The 26,339-nt window shown below is 50.2% G+C and overlaps 1 protein-coding gene across 2 annotated transcripts in view; it reads right to left on the reverse strand.

The window, feature by feature from the left end:
- AGO2 (argonaute RISC catalytic component 2) overlaps positions 1 to 26,339 on the reverse strand; it is a 97,314-nt gene that overhangs the window by 24,294 nt on the left and 46,681 nt on the right. For both annotated transcript variants that reach the window (XM_060127348.1, XM_060127347.1), the window contains exons 2-5: positions 22,108 to 22,303; positions 10,072 to 10,192; positions 2,205 to 2,386; positions 447 to 583 (exon numbers count right to left, since the gene is read on the reverse strand). In XM_060127348.1, the coding sequence (XP_059983331.1) occupies positions 447 to 583; positions 2,205 to 2,386; positions 10,072 to 10,192; positions 22,108 to 22,303 (636 nt within the window). The remainder of the gene's footprint in view (positions 1 to 446; positions 584 to 2,204; positions 2,387 to 10,071; positions 10,193 to 22,107; positions 22,304 to 26,339) is intronic.

Below are 26,339 nucleotides of genomic sequence, written 5' to 3' on the forward strand. Positions count from 1 at the left end.
AGACGTGACCGGGCCTGCCTGGCCAGGCCACCCCCGCAGCCGGCCGGCTCCCCCTGCTGCCCCTGCTTGTGGACTCCGAGGGGCAGTGGAGGGGTTGGCAGAGGCTGAAGTCACCCTCTGAGGAAAATGCCACGGTGTAAAAACAAAACCCATCAGCCGGTGATAACCGCAGGCCTGGGCTTTCTGGCACTTTCTGACCCCCTTCTGGTCTCGGGCTCCCTGAAGTTTACTGTTCCCACGTGGGGTCCAACACAGAGGGGCAGCCGGGAACCCCCTCCCGGCCCCCTGAGCCACAGGCTGTGTCTGTGGAGGGGGCCCCGCGGAGGCTCTGATGGTCAAGCGTGAGCGCCACTACCTCCGTGCACGAGCAGTGCGGCGCGCCGGGCGCGTGTGGAGGGGCCTCGCAGCCCCCCTCACCCCCCGATGGTGGCCGGGGCTCTGCTTACCGTCGATATTCAGCATCATCTTCCAAAGAGAAGGCCGGACGGACTGATGGAAGCCAAACCACACCTCTCGTCCCCCGCCCAGCGGGTTGGAGCAGCCCTCGGACGCCGTGAAGAAGGAGCGGCCCACGGGGGTGTACCTGGAACGGGAGCCTTGTCTAGGTAGGCCGGCGGGCACACACCCCGCAGACGCGCAAGCCGTCCGCCTGTGTCCACGGCCAACACGCGGGGCACACGCAGGAGAACTTCCTCCCGCGAGCCGAGGACACAGGGGTCTGGTTACACCTCGTGTTCCCCACGCGATCCTCCCACCACGATGCCTCGCCCGCAGCCCTCGGGTCTGCACACAGCACTTCACCTCCTTCTAGGATGGGGCGGGCAGGGGTGCAGGTGCAGGCGACCACAGTCAGCCAGCCAGACCGGTCCCGCCCGGGCCTCGGGGCGTCTGGCACGGAGGGCCGAGGACCTCGCGGAGACCAAGCACCCAGGCCCCGTTCCCTTTCCACCCGGCTCCTCTATGGGGGGGGGAGCGGGAGCTGCAGAGCTCGGACCTTGTCTCGGGGGACAGTGAGGTCCACGTGAGGGAACACCCATGCCCTCCCAGGGGGAGTGACTGAAGGTGCTCAGAGACGGAGGCCACCGCACTCTCCAGGGCAGCGGCCGCGGCATCAGCGAGGGAGGGTCCCCGAGGGAAGACCCTGTCGCCTACAGGCCGAGCCGCCAACCAGGACACACACACTCTGCTTCCCCCAGCCTTTCTCTATTTCCCCCAAATGAAAGACTTTCCTCCTGATTATAAAAGTAACATGGTGATTAATGCAAAGGAATGCAGAACAAAAAAAACATAGTAATTCCCGCCACTCTTTTCAAAAATGGATTCAACATTTTGGCAGCAACCCTTAAGAGCGAGGGTCTTTTGCACCCACCCGCCTTCCTCACATCAACAGTTCCAAGCAGTGACAGACTACCTGCAGGGGCCCGGGGACCCTGCCAGGAGTGACAGCCTGCCCTGTGTTTCGAGAACACCAGGGTCCCCTTTAAATACAACATGGCCCTTCAAGGAGATTCCTCTTACACTTAAAACACCCCTGCCCTCAAACCTTAGAGTTCTGGTCGGTATTGGGAGAGTTCAGTACGGAGGTTCGTTCCAGTTTCAGGTTCTCCTCCTCTCACTTAATTGTTCAGAGTTCCTGAGGCCCTACTGTGCACGCCACCCGGGGAAGGAAGAGGCGTCCCACACTGGAAACCCGAGCGGTGGGTGTGGCTCGCACACAGCTGTCGCATGGGGAGCTGGTGTGGCCCTGCGCCTTCATCTGGTCAATCACGAGCCACCAAAGTGTCCTCCTACCCTCTGCCTCAACAAGTTCAAGTGTGGTGATCAGTGAAAGGAATCCCACAGAATAAAGCGAAGTGTGTGGGCGTGGGCGCTCCCACGGTCCCGAGAGGCCCCTCCTCGAGGCGGAGGCCAGGCAAGCACAGAGGCTGGAACAGGGCTCCTGAGCGCGAGGGCGACTGAGAAGCAGGACCGAGCCCGCACGCTGGGTGGAGCGGCCGCTGCACCGAGAGACAGGCAGGACCTCTGTGTGCTTGGCTGCGAGCTCCGGCCATTTCTTTTTACATGACAGTTTTTCCCGAGCTGGCGTTGCTACTGCTTTCATCGTATAAACCCCTACGGCCGTCCCCACCCTGTCCCCGAGAACCGGCACCTGCTCAGACAGAGGATTCAGGCTTCTCGTTTCCCACCTCATGGACGGTCCTCACCTCATGGACGGCAGATGCCTCATAACCACGTCGAGGGCTTGGATCGTCTCGAAGGGGACGCTGGGCAGCCGCCCCGAAAGTGCATCGTGTAATGCCTGTAAGCTGACGCAGGACACCCACTTGATGGACACCTTGAAGATGCGGTCCTTCCCTTCTCCTGGCAACGTGACCTCCAGCTCCACCTGGGAGGGGATCCAGAGCACACAGTTACTCACGCTTCCCTCTGAAGAAGCTACAGGGAGGTCAAGGGTGGTGGGTCAGCTTCCAGAACCCCGAGGTTAGGGGAATTCAGCCGGTCCTTCATCCAAGCCCAGGAGAGGGCACGCTCAGCCCCTCCTCCAGCAGCCAGTGACTGAAGCGCAACGGGAGTCCTTCCCGCCACGGGTGTCTAGTGCTTCCCTAGCCCGATCCTGCACACGGTGGCAGCCGGGAGAAGGCGTCCTGAAGCCGCACGGCAGCTGCTCAGCTGGGGTCTGGGTCGGCCTCTCTGAGGAGGGCACCCCAGGAAGAGGAAAGCAGGGCGCAGGCACAAGCCTAGGCTGCTCCTGGGACAGAGGAAAGGGGCGTGGGCAGCTCACTGGGGGTCCTGGGGAGTTACTCTTTCTCCAGTGGGACTGAGAAAACCGCAGTGGCTCTGGGGGTTCCTGTTTTCTGGGTCCCTTAAGAGTCCATAAGCTAGTTTTGCAGTGAATAAATCATGAAGAAAAGCCTTCTCAGAACAGACATGAGGTAAAACGGAACAAAACGCTACAACAGCCTAGACGGGCGTGCGTCCCCCAATTCCCTCGACGCTACAACAGCCTAGACGGGCGTGCGTCCCCCAATTCCCTCGACGCTACAACAGCCTAGACGGGCGTGCGTCCCCCAATTCCCTCGACGCTACAACAGCCTAGACGGGCGTGCGTCCCCCAATTCCCTCGACGCTACAACAGCCTAGACGGGCGTGCGTCCCCCAATTCCCTCGACGCTACAACAGCCTAGACGGGCGTGCGTCCCCCAATCCCCTCAACGCTACAACAGCCTAGACGGGCGTGCGTCCCCCAATTCCCTCGACGTTACAATAAAACGTGGGCAGATCACAGGCACTGAATGAAGCGTGTGGGCAGTGGGCACAAGCCAGGCTCTTCCCCAGGCAAACAAGCCCTGATGCTGTTCCAAGGGCTGTCTATGCCCATCTGTGCAACAGGAAAGTGCTGCGGTACCAGCATCGCCAGGTACAAGATGGTGGAGAAAGTACCTTCAGCTACCACAAGACCAATCAGAATTCCCTGGGAAGAAATTAAAATTCTCAGCAAGACCTCAGAATATTTACACAGTAGCACTCAGTGTTTATAACAGCCCTTTCCAACAGAACTTTCTGTGGTAATGGAAACAGTCTTTTCTTGAGCTGACCAGGACAGAAGCCACGGGCCACTTGTGACCACTGAGCACTTGAAACGTGGCTGGTGGGAGTTGCAGAACTAAACTTTTAGCTTCATTAACTTCTAGTAGATTTGAGTGCACACAGCCGCGTGCAGCCAGTGGCGGGTGTTCAGGACAATGGTCCAAGGTGCGCCCTCTGGAGCCAACCCTCGATGAACAGCAAATCCACTTCTCTCCCCACCTCCCAGTATGTCCTTCGCCCCTCACCACGCCCACCCACCCTGCTCCATGCGATGCCCAGACACACCTTTACCCAGTGCCTTCACTCCACCACTGAAACGGTAACTTATTATTTGGCGACTGACTAATGCACCCTGAGCATCACACACACAGCTGATGACTGAAGCAATTCTGATATTTGCTGGTAATACTTCCCTGTGTTTATGGAACATCTATTGGTAGGGCACAGACTATATACTTTATCCTTAAACACCCAAAAATCCCAGCAAGGGAGACTTGTTCACCATGCGTTATACAAAAAACACAGACCCTCAGACTGACAGTCCGGCCCAAGGCCACACAACCATGAAAGGGCAGACGTGGGACTGGGAGCCAGCTGGGCTGATGTCAAAGGCCCTTCCACTCACCACGTGATGACCCGGGGCGGGGCGGGGCGGGGGCGAGAGGTCCTGGCACCAGCCTCGCTCATTCATTCACGCCCTCCTTCCCCCTCTCACCTGACAGCCTGTGCTCAGCTCCTCTGCTCACTCTGCACTCGCAGGGGCTCCCTCCCTCCTGCAATTGCCACAGCCCATCCAGACATCACCAGAGCAGCAACCAGACTGCACCAAAGCCCCCTGCACACCTGTGTCCTAGGTGTGCTCCAGCACAGGCCCACACACCAAGCCTGACGGCCCCAAAATGGAAACGGCCCAAGGTCCATCGAAGGGAGAACAGAGCAGGGAAAAAGGAACACGTTCTTCACAATGGATGGATTTCAAGCATCTAATACTGAATAAAAGCGGCAAGCCACAGGGGCACACTGCAGTATGACTCGCCTCAGGGCAAAACATGTTAAAGATGCACACACAGCTGATAAAACCAGTCAAGGAAGGGTCCATTTAACCCAGGTCATCAGGATGGTGGCCATGGGGGAGGGTGCGGGGGAGGGCTTGAGCGTGGACCAGCAGAGACCTGCTCGCGCGTCAGCAGAGGGGGTAAGCACTTCCGCCTATTCAGACATGGTGCACCAAGGACACGGCTAACAGGTGGGTGGAGACCGCACGCTAGTTTCCTTCTCACACACCAACGTGTACAGGGGGCACTTCACGCCTACCGCACACGTCTCCACCCAGCAGCACCTGGTGCATCTAAAGAAGAATTCTGTGAACCGGAGCTAATTCGACGCTTGTCAATGTCATTCTTTAAAAATGCCTCTATAATCCAACTGAGTGGGATTCAGAGGGGCATATTTTCCTTTAGCAAAAGGTACTCCTATTTTTATTTTATTTATTTTAAAACACCCTTCCTTTATTTATTTATTTATTTCTGTAATTTATTTATTTTTGGCTGCGTTGGGTCTTCGTTGCTGTGTGTGGGCTTTCTCTAGTTGTGGCGAGCAGGGGCTACTCTTCATTGCGGTGCGCGGGCCTCTCATTGTGGTGGCTTCTCTTGTTGTGGAGCACGGGCTCTAGGCGCGCGGGCTTCAGTAGTTGTGGCACGTGGGCTCAGTAGTTGTGGCTCGCGGGCTCTAGAGCACAGGCTAAGTAGTTGTGGTGCGCAGGCTTAGTTGCTCCATGGCATGTGGGATCTTCCTGGACCAGGGCTCGAACCCGTGTCCCCTGCATTGGCAGGTGGATTCTTAACCACTGTACCACCACGAAGTCCTCTATTTTTTTTTTTTTTTTTTTTTTTTTTTTTGCGGTACGTGGGCCTCTCTCACTGTTGTGGCCTCTCCCGTTGTGGAGCACAGGCCCTGGACGCACAGGCTCAGCGGCCATGGCTCACGGGCCCAGCCGCTCCGCGGCATGTGGGATCTTCCCGGACCGGGGCACGAACCCATGTCCCCTGCATCGGCAGGCGGACTCTCAACCACTGCGCCACCAGGGAAGCCCGAAGTCCTCTATTTTTAAACAGATTCTAGACCAGCCTCCTCTTGGCCCCCATAAAAAGGGAACAGAATAAGCTCCAGGCTCTACAACATTCTCTGTCAGTCACGTCTCAAGAGGCCAACTGGTACAGGCATCTAATATCTTAGGGATGATGGAGATTTCAACAGAAATGTCACTCCAGGGGCAGGGTGGCACCGGGCTTCAGCTGTGACACGAGCCCAAGAGCAGTCCTCATGTCCGTCTGGGCTGCTGGCCACTGGACGCGCTCCACACACCAAGACACTCCAACCTCTGAGCACCCTGTAGCTCTGGTCCCAACCACGCAGCACCCAAGGGCAGTGTGCGGGCTCCCAGCTCTGTAACCTCTGTGGCTCCCTTGGGTGCCGTCTGTAATACGGGACAGGAGGGCAGCCCACGCGCCACACAGATGCCTGTGCCAACCAAGGATGCCGGCAGCCCAGAAGCTGCGACACAGGAAGGCGACCACTGCCAGCTTTTGAATATGGACAACGTTAGCAGGGACGCCACCCCAGGCCTGGAAAACGGTGAGGCAGATGTGAGAGTCAATGTCTCCAGGCAGACCACAGCCACACACTCAGTCCCTTCTGTCTGAATGCCACCAGGGCGACAGACGAGAACTGGGACAGGAAGAGTCCCGCTTGGTGCCGCCGTGCAGCTCGGAAGCAGCACCGACAAGAGCAAGGAGAGGCGTGCGCGGCCAGGGAGCGGCAGCCACGGCGCCCAGCGGGCTTTGCTTGTCCAGATGTGGCTGCCATCCATCCCTCAGGGAGGAGTGACAGTGCTGGCAGGGCCTCGGGGTTGCCAGGCTCCATGCGCACAGGGCGCTGGGAGCGCAGGTCTTCTGTGACCGGCACAGCAACAGATCCCGTCAACGAGCAGCCCGTCCTCAGATGACCCGGGACAAAGCGTTGGGAGACGGCCGGGAATTCAGTGACGGCGGCAGGAGAACGACAGGTCCAGGGAGGGCCTGCGCGGCTGAGGAGCCGTGCTTGCCGAGCACCTCGACCCGCCAACAGGCCAAAGCTCGCTGACAGATGCCGCAGGCCTGGGCCTCCCTGGTGGCGCAGCGGCTAGGAACCCGCCTGCCAATGCAGGGGACACGGGTTCGAGCCCTGGTCCGGGAAGATCCCACATGCCGCGGAGCAGCTAAGCCCGTGCGTCACAACTACTGAGCCTGTGCCCTAGAGCCCGCCAGCCACAACTACTGAAACCCACGTGCCTACAGCCCGTGCTCCGCAATAAGAGAAGCCACCGCAATGAGAAGCCTGCGCACCAGGACGAAGAGTTAGCCCCGCTTGCCGTGGCTAGAGAAAGCCCATGCGCAGCAATGAAGACCCAACGCAGCCATAAACAAACAAACAAACAAACAAATAAATAAATAAAATTTATTATTAAAAAGAAACTGCCACAGGTTCACTGGAGGGACCCTCAGTCCGAAGGCAGCAGGACTGCCTGAGGGGCAAACGAGGCCGGGCAGACCCTCCACCTGTGGGCTCGCCAAGGAGGCCCCAAGGACGGCTCCCTGGCCCCCACGGCCTCTGCCCTCCCCTCCTGCCCCTCCTCAGACCTGCGACCCTCCAAGTGCAGAGGCCTCACCACCCTGCTCAGACTCTCCAGCCCGTCACCCCAGGTCAGCAGTGGCCAGCGGGGCACAGGCAGCCCGGCTCGCAGTCCGGGGCGTGGTGCAGGGGGAGAAGGGGCGCCGTGGACTCTGAAGGCTGGAACGCCTTCCACGCAGGGTCTGCTACCCATCCGAGTTCGTGCCTGGCCTCACGGGGCGCTTCCTTCTCAGGAGACGCTCACACCTTCCCTGAATAAACGCATAGAGGCTGTAGGTCCAGGAAGCTGCAGACCCGCTGGGGGAGGGCTGGACCCAGCAACAAGGCCAACAAATGACACACACTCCCCTTTGCAACTCATGTCACGCTCCTGCTGCAGAGGGTCCAGAAGTGAAACCCCAGACCGTGAACGGCCCTCACAGACTCCTCGGTCTCCGCGTGGGTAGGGAAGGGCTGGCCTGGTGCACCGGGTCTTCCAGACACGACAGGGCTGGGATCAAGGGGCGCGCGCGTGTGCGCGCACGTGTGCGTGTGCGTGTGCGTGTGCGTGTGGCGGGGGGGTCGCTAGTAGGAGAGAGCAGGAGTAGATCGCAAACAGCTGCCTTCCCTGAGTAAGGGCCCGGGGCCACAGCCTGTGCACAGACCTGTGCAGAGCCACCTGCGGCCCCCGGGCAGCCGCTAGCAGACACAGGGTTTCCGGGACATTAAAGGATGTCTTCTCTTACTACAAAAGTGCCCATGACACAAAGAAAAGTACTGTATAGAAAAGAGAGCAAACGTAAAATGAAAAAAAAAAAAAAGGATGACACTTTGCTCCAAGATGTGAACATACGGAAATAGAAAAGGTTAACATCTTACATTAGCTCTCAAACAGAAGAGATTAATTTCTGCATCTCACGAATATTTGACAGAACCTTAAAGACAACTGGAAGGAGGGGTCTGGAATCTGGAGACCCATGCTAACCAAACGCTGTGGCCTTGGCTAGGTCCTCTCAGCTCACCTGAAAAAAGGATGAGGATGGGTGGGACTCAATTTAAGAGACACTGATGCCCACTGAGTCTTGGCAATACGTACGAAGGGCTGCTGTGGGCATCAGGGCGTCCACACGGACATGGGTCAAGACGATAGATGCGAACCCTTGGACCAGCAACAGCACCTATTAGCATCTGCTAAGTGTGGACTGTGTCCCAGGTGTTCTACAGGCATCACCAGGAGAGCGGCTTAGAGATGCAGACACCCCAGACCCTGAACCAGAACCAGCACTTAGCAGAGGCCCCAGGGCTGCAGGAGGCACACTGAAGGTGGAGAAGCTTTTCTTGGGGTGTGCTCACCCATTCAATTGTCACAAGGCCCCTGGGAGGTAGTGTCTATACCATCTCCCCATTTTATAGGGGTGGCAGGTGAGCAGCTTACCCAAGGTCCCACCACGAGTTAAGGGCGAAGCCAGGCCTCGGATCAGACTTATTATTATCCTAGAACCCGTGTTAACGTCCACAACGATGTGTCTCAAATTTGAACACCATACATCCTCCCCACCCCTTCTGAAGGAAAAATACTCCTTAGCCCCTCCTAGTATCTAATTATAAATATGTACAGACAAAACTGTGAATAAACTCCTTATGCTTTTCTTTCTTATAGAACTTTAAACAAAAACAAATGTGCAAATTAAACACAAAACTCTATAACTCATACATTTCAAATGGAGAGCATGTTAATTAGCAAGGGGTGACTGCTCAGCTGACAGGCACTGGGTCCTGGGGCTCCTCCAAATTCAAAACCATGTCAATCCCCCCCCACCCCCCCCCCCCCACCAGCCAGGCAGGGCTGGGCCGAGCACCACTGTTATCTCCTAGAATCACAGCAAGGCCCTGCGGGGACAGAGCCCTTATCACCACTGGCCTGCCCTTGGCCCTAACGACTCCTCCTATCTGAGCGTCACACTTCATCACACTTCCCAGCCAGCCCCGCTGCTGTGGCCATTCAGACGGATCGTCATTAAAATGCAAGAGCAAACACACGTCTGTAGAGAACTTGCAGGAGACCCTCTAAGCTCTGAGCTGTCTTCCCTCTCGGGGACCCTGGGGCTAAGAAGCTAATTGCGTAGGTCATTCTTGAAGGGAATCAGATTCTACAGTCTTGTTGGGATAACTGTTAAATTACGAGCCTGGGTTTTTTTTTAAAGTACGGGTAAAAATGATTTCCAAGCCGTCCTTGGTCCTCCTCTCTTATAAACAAGGCCCATCATCCCAGAGCAGCCCATTGGTTGAAAGATAAGCCAAGAAGTAAGAGCTTCTGGGCAGAAATTTCACTGCTTTTTAAATAAAACCACGGTAAGGACAAAGACAACAAGGAAAGGCTTAAACCAACCGCTACTCCCAGGCTGACTAATTATGAGCATCAGTTCAGATGAATCACTGGCTACGGCTGAACGAAGGCTGTGTGTTTTACCGCCTTTGTCCCACACACACTCACCTGTGCAAACATACTTCTCCGTAGGTCTTTACAGCCCCGCCTTGTCATCCAGGCTCCTGTCTGGTGCTGGTTTGGGGCATGTGTGTGCACGTGTGTGCTTTACATTTAAAAGTTTAGTGGTTTCAAGAAGTTCTCAACGTCTTTCTCTGCACTTAGACAACTTAACCCTCTGCCACTGAAAACCACGGCACATGGAAGGCAGTTTCTGTGGATCTCACGATGAAGCACATGACCAATTAGCGGCTCTTTACTCCTGGGTGAAGTGGTTCAGTGTGTGACAAGAGGACAACGGACTTTACTTCTCGCACACTGCTCGATCCAACCCACCTCTGTGAGCTCACCTTATCCCTCCCAATTGGAAGGGGCATCGCTGTGTAGAGATTCTTCCTTCCATCAAACACTGGTTTCCGATCCCCAAAGATCTGTGTTTTAAAGTGCTGAACCATATGTTCCACTATTTCCCTGAAACAAGACAGAATTCGAGCAAAACATCAATAAAATCAGGGAAATGGCACACAAGGACGACATTCTTCTGACACTGGTTTTTAAGCAATTTTATAAGCCCCGTGGCTCCTTTTAAAAACGTGACTTTCAACTTCCTTGTATAAGAAATCAAACTAGAACCTTCCGTGGGTTTACGCTCACTCATTTAGTGACTCAAGCATGGGAGAAGCCCCTCCCCGCCCAGCACTGCGCACGCTGCATCCACGGAAGACTAGCGGACGGGGCTCCTGCTCCGGAAGCTGCTGGACAGGCTGCCACGTGCGACCTGCACACAGAGTGTCCCCCACCCCGCCGACACCGCGGGCTGGCTCGGCCGGGTCCTCGGGCTCCTGCGGTTCGCTGTACAGCTCGCCCTGGGTACCGCTGCCCTTTCAGTCTGGGCTCCGGCACGAAGACCCTGAACGTGCAGTGGAGGTTTGCTACTGTAAGCGACGAAGATTCTGGGGCTGTCTGCTCCTCGGGCGTGAACGGGAGCGGCAGGAACCCGGCGAGCACGAAGCAGCTGTTCTCTGTGGGGCTCCGAGGACCAAGCAGACCAGTGGCCCTACCTCGCCCCGTTTTGCCTATCTGTCCACGGCTCAGCAGAGAAACGCACCACGATGACCAGGGACAGCTCAGCTCTCCTGCGGGCCCCAAGGCCCAGGGGCGTGCCAGGCCCACCGGCCACCCTCTCCGTACTTCTGTGCTTCAAGGGAGCCCCACCCGGAACATCTCTGTCAGCGTGTCCCATGAACTCACCCGACTCTGATAAAGTACACACAGGAAAAGCTGTGGTGCCTGCCTGGTCCCCAAAGGTCCTCGTAAGGGAAACATGCAAAGGACTGGTAGCAAACAGACTGTTAGAGGCTCAAAATCTCAGTCATTATCAGGAAACAGCAGCTCATGGGATGTGGTAAAGAGGGAGATGGATTCTGACAGCAGGGAAAGGGGAGGTGGGCAGAGGAGGGGGACGCACATCTGAGCTCAGCCTTGTTGCCGTAAGGGTATTTCTCTGGGACACAGCCTTGGTCATCTTTCAGGACGCAAGAACCAGAAATTCATTCCATTCTTTTCCTTGAATGAGAAAAGCAGGCCTAAGAAGGGTTTGCTTATTCAAACTGGCTTTGCCCAGCTGACTTTCAACTGTGCTAGTTGCAGGAGGTGGGTCTCCGGGGACCCAGCTAATCCTGCCCCAACACCCACCGCTTGGGGAGCCCCTGGGGCAGACGGAGCCTCTGCTTTGCTGGCTTCACCAAGAAGGCACCAACTGGGAGGTCACAGCCCTAGCAGGACAAGGACAGCCCTAGGTGCAGCTCTGACCTCCATCCCCGCCGCCCCTGACCAGTAGCCAGGGTGCAGTCTCACCTGCTGCTGCACACACTACTCTGGGCCACCCAACACAAGGTGGCCCCTTCCTCCACGCTGTCTCCAGACCACTCCCCCCCAAGCTTCAAGGACCCCATCTTCTTGGTCAAGACTTCACAGTCAACTCAAGTTCCAGATGGCTCCACTGGGGAGTCCCGCCCTCATTCAAAGAACAAATCCGCCAACTGAACTCAAATTTATCATGAACAGAATTAGGAGGGCACTCGCCCCAACTCATTTTATGAGGCTAGAAAAACTTTTATCTCAAAACGCAACAAGGTGATCGCGGGACAATCTCACTTATAAACACAGATGCAGAACAAAATAAGAGGAAGCCCCACCCTCCACTGCTCCTCTCTCCCCAAGACTGGAGCAGATCAGCCAAAGCAATGTGGTCCTTCCTAAAGGGACCAGTAAAGTACATTGCAATGAGAAACGGACTTCCCCACAGTTCAGTGTGTAGGTAATAAGGGATAGGGGACAACTAGTTCCAAGTGGCATACACAACTCTTTTATTTGGGAGTTGGAAACACCATAAGAAACAAACCAACCAACTGATATACCATATTCATGGACAGGAATATTCAATTCTGCAAACAAATCCATTCCTTCAAGCCCAATGAAAACCCAGAGGGGTTAATTTTTATCTGATGGGATTTAATAAACTAATTCTAAAATGTATTTGGAAATAACGAAGGATAAAGGCTGGTAAGCATACTCTTGAAAAGGTACCTGGTGGACGTAAAAGCTACCATGACAGAGACAGTGTGGTGCTAAAGGAACAGACAAGCAGAACTCAGGAAAGCATCGAGGGCCCAGAAAAAGACCCACGGACATACAGACGTTCCATTGATGACAGAAGGAGAAGAGAGAGGACAAAGAATACTTCTCAATACCTTGTGCTGAGGCAACTAGGTATCTAGTATTCAAAGCAATAAATGGAGCCCACACGACACAAAACGTTTATCCACGCTAACACTTACTGTTCTCAGCTGAATTCAACTGTTGGCATGGTGACTCCACTTACACACCAAACTATAGGTGGGAGTCACGTCTTACCCAGGACCATCCAGCACCTGGCAGTTTGGCACACCAGGCGCTCAGTAAATATTTGTTCAAAGAAGGAGGCTGTTCAGTCATGACCTCTGGAGTTACCCTGAGGGACTACGAAGCAATCCTGCTCGGGTGACTAATGGTACACAACCCTGACCACCACATGGACTAAGAGAAAGCATCCTCATTACCCACACCATGTCCCTGTGCCTCGATGGCCTGCTTGATCACCTTGTATCATCTTTTGCAAAACATTAGTAGGGATCATTGCTTAATTTTTATGACCTGATAGCAACTAATTCTAAAATGTGAAGGTCCCTTCCCTCTATCAGCCCAGGCGGACTCCCAGAGGCTGGCCAGTGCCTTCCTGTCGTTCTCTCTCTGTTTTAACTGTGGTAAAATACAGATAACATAAAATTTGTCATCAGTCATTTTTACATGTACAGTTCAGGGGCATCAAGTACATCCACATTGTTGTAAAATCATTACCACCATCCATGCCCAGAACTACTTCTTATTCCCCAAGAGAAGCTCCGTTCCCATTAAACAGTAACTCTCCTCACCCCCCCCCCACCCCTTTCTAGGCTCAAGGGCTTTTTTGGACCAGATTCTCCCCAGCGACTGCTGAGAGATATCTGAGCAGAACCACCTGGGCACATGTCATTCCTCAAGTGTCTGTGTTTAGTTCTTTCTTCATATCAAGTTTGACCACTGGAAAGCAAAGTTCCTGTACTACATCAGTTTGGCTCCCTGGACAAACACCTTTCCTGAACCTAATTCTCAAGCTATGATCCTGACCTCACTCAAAAGGCAACAGCCCCCAGATACTATCTGTACACATTCTAGAGACTCATTATGTGCTCAGTACCTTACAGAATGATCCACATATTAAAACGTAGAGTGAAGATGACAATGGCAAACGTGTTGGCACCTACTCTCTGCCAGGCTGCACACGGAACAACTCATTCAGTCCTCACAGTAACCTAGGAGGTCAACACCACCTCCATTTTACACACAAGGACACAGAGGCACAAGCCACACACTGCAGTGTCAGTGGCCAGATGTGAAACTGCCTCGTGGTTAACGGGACATGTCTGCTAATCCAGAGAGTCTGAAACACTCCCTGGCAGCTTGTCTGCCTTGTTACCAAAATTCTGAGAAGTTTTCTCTTTTAAAAAAATGCATTCTTGTAATTTAAAAAACCCCAACAGACAAAAGTCCAAGACCAAATGACTTCACAGATGAATTCTACCAAACATCTGAAGAAAAGTTAAACCTATTCTTTTCAAACTATTCCAGAAAACTGAAGAGGAAAGAGTGCTTTCCGAACTCATCTGATGAGGCCAGCATCACCATGATACCAAAACCAGACAAGGACATCACAAAAAACAGAAAATTACAGGCCGATATCTGATAAACATAGATGCAAAAATCCTCAACAAAATGTAAGCAAATCAAATTCAGTAATACATTAGAAAGATCATACACCATAAAGTGGGATTTGTATCAGAGATGCAAGCATGTTTCGATATCTGCAAATCAATCTATGTGATATACCACATTAATGAACTGAAGAATAAAAATCATCATTACCTCAATAAATGCAGAAAAAGCGTTTGATAAAATTCAACATCTATTTATGATTAAAAACTCTCAACAAAGTGGGTATAGAGGAAACATACCTCACCATGACAAAGGCCATAATATGACAAACGGCCAACATCACACTCAATGGTGAACAGCTGAAAGCATTTCCTCTGAGAAGAGAAACAAGAAGACAAGGATGTCCACTCCTGCCACTTTGATACAACATAGTTTTGGAAGTCCCAGCCACAGCAATCAGATGAGAAAAAGAAACAAAAGGAATGCAAAGTGGAAAGGAAGAAGTAAAACTGTCACTGTTTGCAGATGACATGACACTATATATAGAAAATCTTAATGACGCCACCAAAAACCTATTAGAACTAATACATGAATTAGGTAAAGGGGCAGGATACAAAATTAATATACAGAAATCTATTGCATTTCTATACACTAAAAACGAACTATCACAAAGAGAAATTAAGGAAACAATCCCATCAAAAAGAGTAAAATACCTAGGAATAAATCTTACCAAGGAGGTAAAAGACCTGTACTCAGAAAACTATAAGACACTGATGAAAGAAACTGAAGATGACACAAACAGGTGGAAAGACACATTCATGGATTGGAAGAATTAATATTGCTAAAATGACCATACTACCCAAGGCACTCTACAGATTCAGTGCAGTCCCTATCAAAAAACCAATGGCATTTTTCAGAGAACTAGAATAAATAACTCTAAAATTTATATGAAAATGCAACAGGCCCCAAACAGTCGAAACAATCTTAAGAACAAAGCTGGAGGTATCATGCGCCCTGATTTCTAACTATACTACAAAGCTAAAGTAATCAAAACGGTATGGCACTGGCACAGAAACAGACACACAGATCAATGGAACAGAATAGAGCCCAGAAATAAACCCAACTTACACAATCAATTAATCTATGACAAGGGAGGCAAGAATATACAGTGGGGAAAAGACAGCCTCTTCAAAAAACAAGGTTAGGAAAACTGGACAGCTACATGTAAAATCATCAAACTGGACTACTTTTTTTACAAGAATACACTCAAAATGGATTAAAAACTTATATTTAAGACCTGAAACCATAAAACTCCCAGAAGAAAACATCAGCAGTATGCTCTTTGACATCATCTTAGCAGTATTTTTTTGGATCTGTCTTCTTAAGCAAGGGAAACAAAAGCAAAAATAAACAAATGGGACTACTTCCAACGAAAGAACTTTTCACAGCAAAGGAAACTATCAACAAAATGAAAAGGCCACCTACTGAATAGGAGAAGGTATTTGCAAACAATATATCTGATAAAGGGTTAACATCCAAAATATACAAAGAACTCATACAACTCAACATCAAAAAGCCAAACAACCCGATTAAAAATAGGCAGAGCACCTGAGTAGACATTTTTCCAAAGAAGATATACAGACGGCCAGACACATGAAAAGATGCTGAACATCACTAATCATAAGGGAAATGCAAAACAAAACAATGAGATATAACCTCATGCCTATCAGAATGGCTGACAACAAATAAAAAGTGTTGGCAAGGATGTGGAAAAAAAGGGAACCCTTGTGCCCTGCTGGGGGGAATGTAAATTGGTGCAGCCACTATGGAAAACAGTATGGAGGTTCCTCAAAAAGTTAAAAACTACCATACAATCTAACAATTCCACTTCTGGATATCTTTCTGAAGTAAACAAAAACACTAATTAGATACACAATATAAAAGATACGTGCACCCCTATGTTAATGGCCGCATTATTTACAATAGCCAAGATATGAAAGCAAACTAAGTGTCCACTAATAGATGAATGGATAAGATGTAGTGTGTGTGTGTGCGTGTATGTGTGTGTGTGTGTGTGTGTGTATATATACACACACACACATACATACATGCACGCACACGCACACGCACACACATACCTACATACATACACTGGAGTATTACTCAACCGTAAGAATGAACAAAATCTTGCCATTTTCAACAACATGGATGGACCTAGAAGGTATTATGCTAAGTGAAAGAAGTCAGACAAATACTGTATGATTTCACTTAACAAGCAAAAAAACATAACAAAACAGAGAGACTCACAGACATAGAGAACAAACAGGTGGTTGCAGGGGGGATGAGTGAAATAGGTGAGGGAGATTAAGAGGTATACAAACTTCCAGTTATAAAATAAATAGGTCACTGAACATGTTTTAATGTATTCTTCTGGTAATTTCTAATCACACAGATTTTTTTCGTTAATACATTCTCACTGTGAATTTCCAACACGGATAGTGCTCCAAGTCCGCCTGACCTCCTCTTCATTTCAGTTCTCTTCTCAGAAGCACCCTTATTGTTTTTAAACCTATGCATTGATATAAATACACAGGTACATAAAATAAATACAGTGTATTATGTTTTAAACACACATGGCTCTGGAGCTTGCCGTTTTCCCAGGATGCGTGTTTAACACCTTTCCTCGACACTATATACAAAGTGGCAGCAAGTCTAGAAATAGAAATGTTATCGTATCATGTACTGTAACGTGATGTTAACAAGCCACGTAGTTGTCTATGTTTCCGGACGTGGCATTCATACTGTGAAGCTCCATTCCATTGCTGTCCATCGTTTCACAGTATTCCACAGTATATTTACTTAACCATCCTCACTGGCTGACACAGAAATGACTTCTCTTCTCTCTCGCTTTTCGCCATCACAATATTAGACATCCTTGTACATATCTCTCTTTGGGATAAACACTTAGAAGTAGAATTGGTGGGTCAAAGGTATATGGGGCATTATTTGTATTTACATGTATACACAAAACCACCTTCTGAGAAGTCTGGACCAGCGTACATCTCCCCCGGTGGACAGTGCCCATAACAGCAGGCTGCCAATGTCACAGCCGTGCTGCCCCGCCCAGCTCTTCCCAAGCACAGCGTGAGCAGGCGTGCGGTGCCCTCCTAGGGCCACCTGACAGAGCGCAGGAGGAACAAGGGGGAAAGTGCAGACAAAAGGTGAGGAGCACACCTCCTTCCTTCCGGTAGCCCATCCCGCGCTTCCGAGCACGGCACCACTACTTCTGACCCGTTGGCAAGGTTTCCTGGCGCTGGCTGTAAGGCCCGCACAGCCTAGACCAGCTCTGGGCACCGGCTGTCGTGTGTGACCAACTGCAGCCACGATGGTACTGGAGGCATCCTGAGAAGAGGGACCTTGCCTTATACTGGAACCCCTCCCACAGAAGCCACTGAGAACGGTGATCGAGACTAAGGGCACACCGGGCCGGGATTCACGACTCATTAGAACGTCCGTAGATGGCATTTTCCTCTCAGTCTTGAATGAAGCCTCAGGGTTGAATTTATTAAATATCTACCATGTGCCCTGCACAAGGTTTTGGGAACTCAGAATTAAGGCACTGCTTTAACAGAGGCTGCAGTGTGGAAGCAGACGGGGTGTAGAGGACTGTCTGGACAGGGTCAGTGGCAGGGGACAGTCTGCGGCCGGAGCTGCCTGCTCTTCCGCCTCCCCTTCCCCTCCGGGTCCCCTCTTCCAGCTCTGCCCCGATACTGTCGATCACTGCTCTGACTCTCCCCTCCCAACGAGGGACAGGAACCATGTCTACCTTGTCCCCCACCGTACGCCCGCCGGCACAGTGCCTATCACACAGCGGAGGTTTCATAAATGTCGGCCGGTTGGTAGTGTGGCTGCCGAGAGGGACCGAGTCAAGGTTTTAGCACGTGGGTTTTGCCAGCACAAAAACCTTACTTCCAACATTTTTCTAAGCTATTATGAATGATTATAATTTTGAGATTGGACCTTAGGCCAAAGTCCATCAGAATAGTCAAATGAAGAACCCTGAAGGTTCACACGTTTAACTACGCAGCAACTCTCAGGCTGGCTCAAAACCCAGGGGAGCAGCACGGCATGCCAGTCTGCGGGCTGGCCTTGCCACAAAATGCACCTCAACACCCTTAAATATTTAAGGGCTGGGTTTTTTTCTTTAGATGATGTTCAGCTTGGTGTTGGCTAACCTTGGTTTTTTCTCTAGAAATATGAAAATTTAGTTAAAGTGGGATGAAGTCTTTTCCCATGAAGGTGTCCGCTTACCTCATTATGGCCTATGCTTCTCGCTCTGTTTCTCTCTCTCAATTCCTTTGCCTACCTATGCTATTTTACTTTCTTGGAAAGGTTTAAATATAGTATCAAATTAGCCTGGCACCTCAGGTAACTTGAAGATAACTTACTCTTCTGGCTGCCTTTCATGGCGCCCCCCTTTTAATATACATACCCTTGCAGATTTTGTAACAACCAAATAAAATTCTAGCAATAAATTGAAAAAAAAGATTACAGCCCATCTTTGCTACTTTCTGTTTCACGAGGCAATTTCTAAACACTGGGTATCTTTAGAACCTTACAGTCATAACTACAACAGGACTGTGGGAACACAGTCAGGTGAAAACATTGCATTTTAGTCACCATCAGCCTTTTTCTGTTGCCAGAAGACAAAGCCTTAGTCATGCCTATTTTCATAAAAGAAAGCTTCCTGCACACTGTGGTTGATGGCATAATAAGAGCCCACTGCCACCATGCCAATCAAAGCCCAGAAAATGTGCTTTTTCATGCCTTCATTCCAGCTCTAAGAGTATATCCAAATCACAGATCCTCACAGGATTTTGTCCCAAGGAAACTCAAAATCAAACAAGCCCATTCATTGAGCGTCTCAGAGCATATAAGGCATATTAAAAGATCTCAGAAGACCTTTAGTAAATAAAGCTGTTTAAACCAGCTGTGCCCAGAGTTTTGGTCCACAAACACATTTTTTAGTAAGCACATAGTTAAAGGACCCCATTTTACTGTCAAGTATTGTTTCTTTGGAGACATGTCTTTTGGGGATAAATACTCAGAAGTAGCATCAGTGGGTCAAAGGGTATATACTATTTTTATTTTAACATATACATCAAGCCACCTTCTAAAAAGTCTGGACCAATGTATATTGGCCACACTGAGTGAATCCAACTGTTTAGTTTTACAAATAAGGGAAATGAATCCCCAAACATTCTTTCTCATACCAAGACTGTGATCAGGAAAAAATGTACAGCAAAGAGCACTCTATAGGGCACCAGCACAAACTGGGCAACCAATCTGACTTATTATCAAACTGCAACTCAGAATTCTGTTTCTGACCATGACAAAGTAAGCAGACTTCTCCTCCTGCCCTAAAAAAACTAAAGAAACTAGAGAAAACCTGAGAGCTGTTTTTGACAGTGGAAAACAGGCAGCTTAGGACTGTGACTACCGAGGGAAGGAAAACAAACATTCACTCTGCTGGGAACAATTTCCAAATCACAAAACGGAGAAGGAGCATAAGAGAGCAACAGTCTTGTTGTGCTGCAGAGATGGGGGCAGAAGAGGTAGGATTTTGTAGGGGAGGGTACCAGAGAAGACAGCAAAAGCCAGACTCCCTCAACGTAACATACATAATGTTCAATGAACAAAAAATTCACTATGCATGTGAATAAGCAAGGAAAGGTGACATGTGATCTAAGGGAAAACCTGCCAATAGAAACAGACCCTGAAATGACCCATCTGTTGTAATTAGCAGACACGGGCTGCTATCATAAATATGCTATTACTATAAATGCATTCAAAGTCATCAAGAAAAAAGAAGGCAGCTATGAATGAACAGATGAGAAATCTCAGCAGAAATGTAAACTATGAAAAAGAACCAAATACCAATTCTAGAAAAAGTACACTATATAAATGAAAAAATTTTTGGATGGTTACCACAGAATATTGGATATTACCAAAAAAAGGTGTGTGTCTGGGGCGGGAGAGATAAAGTGATCTTAAAGAGAGATCAATAAAGATTACCCAAACTGAGGAAAGAGGGAGAACAATTTTTTTTTTTTAAATCACAATCACAAGACAGTATCAAATGGTCTAACATACACATAACTGCAATCCTGGAAGTAGAGGAGGGAATGGGACAGGAAAAAAATGTAAAGAAATGACTGCCAGCATTTCACCCAAATAACATGAAAGACATAAACATTAAGGATCCCAAGACGGAAAAATACAAAGAAAACTCCAGCTAGGCATATCAGAGGCAAACTGGTGAAAAGCAAAATTAACTAGAAAGTAACTGAAAGAAAAAAGATAGATATGGGAGAACTACAAACAACAACAACAAACAGGTTTCATCAGAAACAATGAGGATTAAAAGACGACGTAATAACATCTTTAAGTTGCTAGGGAAAAAACTGTCAATTTAAAATTCTACATCCAGCAAAAAACATTTCAAAAATGAGGAGAAAATAAACATATTTGCAGATTTTAAAAAATGGTGGGAGAATTCATCACTGGCAGGTTTGTACAATGAGAAAGGATAAAAGATATTCTTCAGGCTGAGGGGGAAACGATGCAAGTATAAACACAGATCAACAGAAAGAAATAAAGAGAACTAGATATGGTTAATATGTGGGTAAATAGACTATTTTCTTTTCTTAATTTCTTTAAAATAACAGCACTGTACCATGGGGTTTATAACATACATAGGAGTAAAACACATGCCAACAGTAGCAAAAGGAATTATACTAAAACTATAATTGTTCAAAAAAAAAAATTGACAAGTGTTTTTGTAACCTTCAGGAAGTCAAAGGTTTCTTAGAACACACAATATAATAACCACTTTCAGGGACTTCCCTGGTGGCGGAGTGGTTAAGAATCCGCCTGCCAATGCAGGGGACACAGGTTCGAGCCCTGGTCCGGGAAGATCACACATGCCGTGGAACAACTAAGCCTGCGCACCACAACTACTGAGCCTGCGCTCTGGAGCCCGTGAGCCATAACTGCTGAAGCCCACGTGCCACAACTACCCAAAGCCCGCGTGCCTACAGCCTGTGCTCCGCAACAAGAGAAGCCACCGCAATGAGAAGCCCGCGCACAGCGAGGAAGAGTAGCCCCCCCTCGCCGCAACTAGAGAAAGTCCGTGCGCAGCAACGAAGACCCAATGCAGCCAAAAATAAATAAATAAGCAAACAAATTTAAAAGAAGAAAGTCAAACAACTCATTGGAAAAAAAAAAAAAGGAAATAATGCATGAAAAGGTGCTCAACTCATTGGTTACCAAGAAATGAAATTAAACCACAATAAGAAACCATTACACGCTCACCGAAACAGCAAAAATCAACAAGACGAACCATATCAAGTGCTGACAAGGATGTGGAGCAGCGGGAACTCTCGCTGCCAACGGGAGCGCGAGGCGGTACGAGCGCGCCGGGAAACCACTCGGCAGAGTCTCCTACGGCTGAACCTACACTACCCTCTGATCCAGCTACTGCACTCCCAGGTATTTATCTAAGAGAAATGAAAACGTGTGTTCACAAAAGACTTGAACAAGCAGTTCACAGCAGCTTCATTCGTAACAGCAAAGCCCAGAGCGCCTAAGCACCTAATGAGAGAATGAGTAAATGAACCATGAAATAACTGTATCGTAACACATTCCTCTGCAACAAAAATGAGAAGCTATTAACACACACAGTGGTACAGGTCAACCTCAAAAACATGCTGAGAGAAGCAGGATGACGGGGCAGCTCTCAGCTCTCATGGCCCCGTGGGCCGTGCGAGTCCATCTACACAGGCAGGAAACGAGCCTCAGCACTGGTGGTGGGGGGCGGGGGTACGAGGCAACTTTCAGGGGTGATGGGCGTGGCTAAACATTCGTCAAAACTCACTGAGCAGCACACTTACAATGCGTATTTCTTTGTATCTCAATACAAGAACACTTAAAAAAAAATGCAACGGAAGCTTTCTGGGGAGAAAAGGTCAGAAGGATCTGCTGAGAATCGGAGAGGGTTGATTCGTTTTAAAATAAAGGACAAAACAGAATACCTGTTAACTCTTCTTGGGCATTTCTCTGGCTTGATATCCAATTCATAATGATAGATGTCAATTTTTGGAATGTCCATTTCAAAGAAGTTGGCCTGTAACTTGATCGTTCTCCCGGAGGTCCCGAAGTCGGGTCTGGGTGGAGGCTTGAAGGCATACCCTTGGACGGGTGGCGGTGGCGGTGGAGGAGGGGCAAGCACTGGAAACGGCAAAGAGAACCCTGTTACCCAGGGCCCACGCTGAGAGGAGGCTGGCGCCTGCCCCCGGCACGCTGCCCTCCCCACCCCGCTGGACTCCGCCATCCCAGGCCCGCCGGCACTGCCACCCCCTCCTTCCCCCCCCCGAAACTGATGCCCCACCCCGCCCGGGCCACCTCATCGCAGAGCGCCCCAGTGCCAGGCTCAAGGTCCCCCAGAGCGCACCCCTCCTCGGCCACTCGGCCGCGACACTGCACCTCGCCCTCCTTGCTCAAAGGTTTCCCTCCCCGGTCCCCTCCTCACTCACCGACCCTCTTCACTTCTGACAGCCTCACAGTTCCAGCCCTGCACCCGCAGTTCAAAGTCCTTCCCCCAGGCCTGCGCCTCCACCGGTGAGGCTGTGGTCTACTCCACTGTCAAGACCCTTCTCACACATTCTTCACGTCCAGTTGCTCAACAGTGCTCATCGTTTTACCCGCTTTTCTCTCTAACTCCTCCTTTCCTATCCATCTCTCTCTGCCTCAGCTCGGGTTCCCATTTCATCCTAGTGGGGGCTCGGCTTCCAGGCCCCTCACCCACTTTCCACACATTCTGATCTCACCCTGGCCAGATACCTTCGTGGCCCCCCAGCACGTGGCCCCGACATTTAGGCACTCACGTCTCGGCCTTATCTTCTGCAGCTCTAAGAACCCTCCCCACCAAGAACCAGCCTCACACTTCAGAGCCCTGCACATGCCAGCTCCTGCCCAAGAATCCCAAAGAATCCGTTCACTCCTGTAGCCCTCGCGTGTCCAGCTCACTTCATTGGCATTTCCAGGACGAGTCTGCCGCACCGTGCTGTCATCACACTTGGCTCTCTGCCTGGCTGGCTGGACCACGAGCAGCCTGAGGATCAAGGTCTAAGCGAGCACCTGACGCACACGAGCCCAGAAACACTGGATCCAGCCTTGGGAAAGCCCAAGCTCGGACAGGCAAAGGAAGGTTGCCAAAGTCGCTCACAAAGTGTCCTCTGCCGCGGACCACCTAAGTCACGCAGGAAGGTGTGTGCAACATCAAGAGTCAAGAACGTGGGCTTCCCTGGTGGCGCAGTGGTTGAAAGTCCGCCTGCCGATGCAGGGGACACGGGTTTGTGCCCCAGTCCGGGAGGATCCCACGTGCCGCGGAGCAGCTGGGCCGGTGAGCCATGGCCGCTGAGCCTGCGCGTCCGGAGCCTGTGCTCCGCAATGGGAGGGGCCACAGCAGCGAGAAGCCCGCGTAGCCTCCCAACACCAACACTCACACACAGACCTTGACACTGTGCCCCCGAGTACCACTTCCTACACCACAGTCCCTCTTCCAGGGACTTCCGACAGCTGTGCTTGCGTCAACATGGTAGTCAACTACCCCTGCCATCTCTCTCCTGGAAGCCAAGACTCAACACCCCCTTCTCTGCAACAGACCAACCTTTCCACAAAGAAGTCTCAGCAGTAAAGCCAATTCGTTACTTAAAAGTGCTTTATAATATACCTCCTTGGTTACCATGCTTGCCACGTACACTTCTGTTCTCTTTCTGTGCATATGAGAGATTAAAGATGGGGCAGTGTGAATTGTTAGCAAATGAGACAAAGCCAAAGGGGTGAGACTCATATGGAATTAAAGGGACCCAGACCGTCATGTCATGACAGTGTCCCCCCTCCATGACTCTTAAATCCATTAACTTAATCTAGGAGTGCTTCCCCCCCACCCCCAACAGTTAAAAAAAACAAAAACAAAACAAAACAAAAAAACACTTTGTCCCAACTCGAATTTTCAGTAATTCCATTAATAAAATTCAAAGTCGTTTTAGGAAAAGAACCAACGAAAAAAATTTCCGATTAACAGTATACCTTTAATTTTCGCTCAAATATCTTTGTTTCAAAAAAGTTCTCATTTTAAAAAAAATTCCATGTACTGCAATCCCTACTGACATTCACTGGAAACAAAAGTACTTACTCTACAAAAAATAATAGCAGCTGTTCTTACCGTATTTCTGACATAGTAAAACTCAGGGAGTCTTTGAATTACTTGTTTTATACTTTGGTTTCTTTCTATGAGAAAACAAACATGCTCTAAAGGTTATTAATCTCATTGAGCTAAACCATCTGGAGACCTTTGGGTCTCTCTCCACTAAGCTACTATGACTTCATAGATGACATATTCGCAGCCTTTCACAACAGCCCATCCCTTCAACAAGCACGCCTGGGTGCCCTTTACGTGCTGGGTAGCATGCCAGAGACCAGAGATACAAAAATAAACAGAGTTCTCAAGCCGCTCACACATCACCTCCCAGGAGTGTCTGAGTGCAGGACACCCAGTGGATTACCGTGTCTACTTCTCCAGAGTCAGCTGGTCACACGGGGTCCTCGCACTGAGGGTCCTGACCACGCCAAGGAGCGGACACCACTTGCTCCCTGGGGACAGATGCAGACTCTCTGCACTCAGCACTGAGTGCCCACTGACACGAGGTCCCTGTTCTCAGGTGGACTCCCACCCGGCAAGAGGAATCTTGTGAATGTAGAGTCAAGGTTAGACCTTCGTGTCCCAGGAAATGTCCAGCCACAGAGCCACAGAAATCTGGCCCAGGAACCGGGCACGAGCCACACTGAAGGGAGTCCCAGCTACAAAGCGCTTTCACAGTTTTCTTTCTTGCCGTTGATTTACAATATCATGTAAGCTTCACGTGTAAAGCACAGTGATTCAGTTTTATACATACATATATACATTATACACACACACATATTTATACACATGTATGTTCTTTTTCAGAATCTTTTCCCTTATAGGTTATTATATAATACTGAGTATAGTTCCCTGTGCTATACGGTAGGTCCCTTCTGGTTCACATTTCCTAATTGCGCCTCACAGCTACGGAGCAAAGGGGTCGCCTGTGAACTGTGAAGCTGTCCAAGGCCCAGAGAGTAGTAACACAGCTGGCGTGCCCACTCCATCCCACTCCCCAGGCTGCCCCCGCCCCCGCCCGCCAGCTGTCAGCCCCCAGCCTTACCTACCTCTCAGCAAGGCAGGGTCAGGCCTGGGGCCCACCTCTCAGGCTGAGCCTACGCCTCCTATACCCCCAACACCCACCACTTGGACACAATAAGCCGCGGGAAAGAAGGAGAACAGTTCACCAGTTTGCGTCACTAACCTGTATTAATAAAAGCAATGGGGAAAATGCAATGGTAAATTATTTATAAAATATATAATTTCATAAGATATTTCTTCCTTGCTTCTAGATTTTAATAATGAAAATACCGACAGTTCGTGGGGAGCGTATGGAATATAGAGTCACAAGTTAAAGCCCTGTAAGCAGAGGGAACAGGGTGAGGACCTGTGTGGCTTTTTTTTTTCTTTTAATATAGAGTTATTGATTGATTGATTTAGGTTGCATTGGGTCTTACTTGCTGCGTGTGGGCTTTCTCTAGTTGCGGCAAGCGGGCTTCTCATTGCAGTGGCTTCTCTTGTTGCAGAGCACGGGCTCTAGGCATGCGGGCTTCAGTAGTTGTGGCGCATGGGTTCCAGAGCGCAGGCTCGGTAGTTGTGGCGCACGGACTTAGTCGCTCCGCGGCACGTGGGATCTTCCCGGACCAGGGCTTGAACCCGTGTCTCCTGCATTGGCAGGCGGATTCTTAACCACTGCGCCACCAGGGAAGCCCAGGACCTGTGTTTCATACCTTTGGGAAGGAAACTCTCCCACCGAGGGTCATGAAAACTGCGCCAGGCCTCAGTCCTGAGACACCTTGGATCTGTTTTTCTGACGCGTAGGGAGTCCCAAGTGTAAACTGCCGGAACAAGCAGGAAGATCCACACACAAAGCTCCGGAGAGGAAGCAGTGGAGCAGTGGAAGCGCAGAGCTCCACCCGTGCTGGGGAAGGGACGCGGGACAGGAGGGGAGAGGGAGGAGGTGTCAGCTCTTGGCCCCGAGGCTGAAAGGAGGGACGAACGGGCACACGCGCGCGCGCATGTGACACAGGGGAACCGAAAATCCAGCCCACATCACCTAGAGTTGAGCTCTCCAGGGGC

Source organism: Lagenorhynchus albirostris, chromosome 17 (genome assembly GCF_949774975.1).
Source record: "Lagenorhynchus albirostris chromosome 17, mLagAlb1.1, whole genome shotgun sequence".
NCBI classification, from domain to species: Eukaryota; Metazoa; Chordata; class Mammalia; order Artiodactyla; family Delphinidae; genus Lagenorhynchus; species Lagenorhynchus albirostris.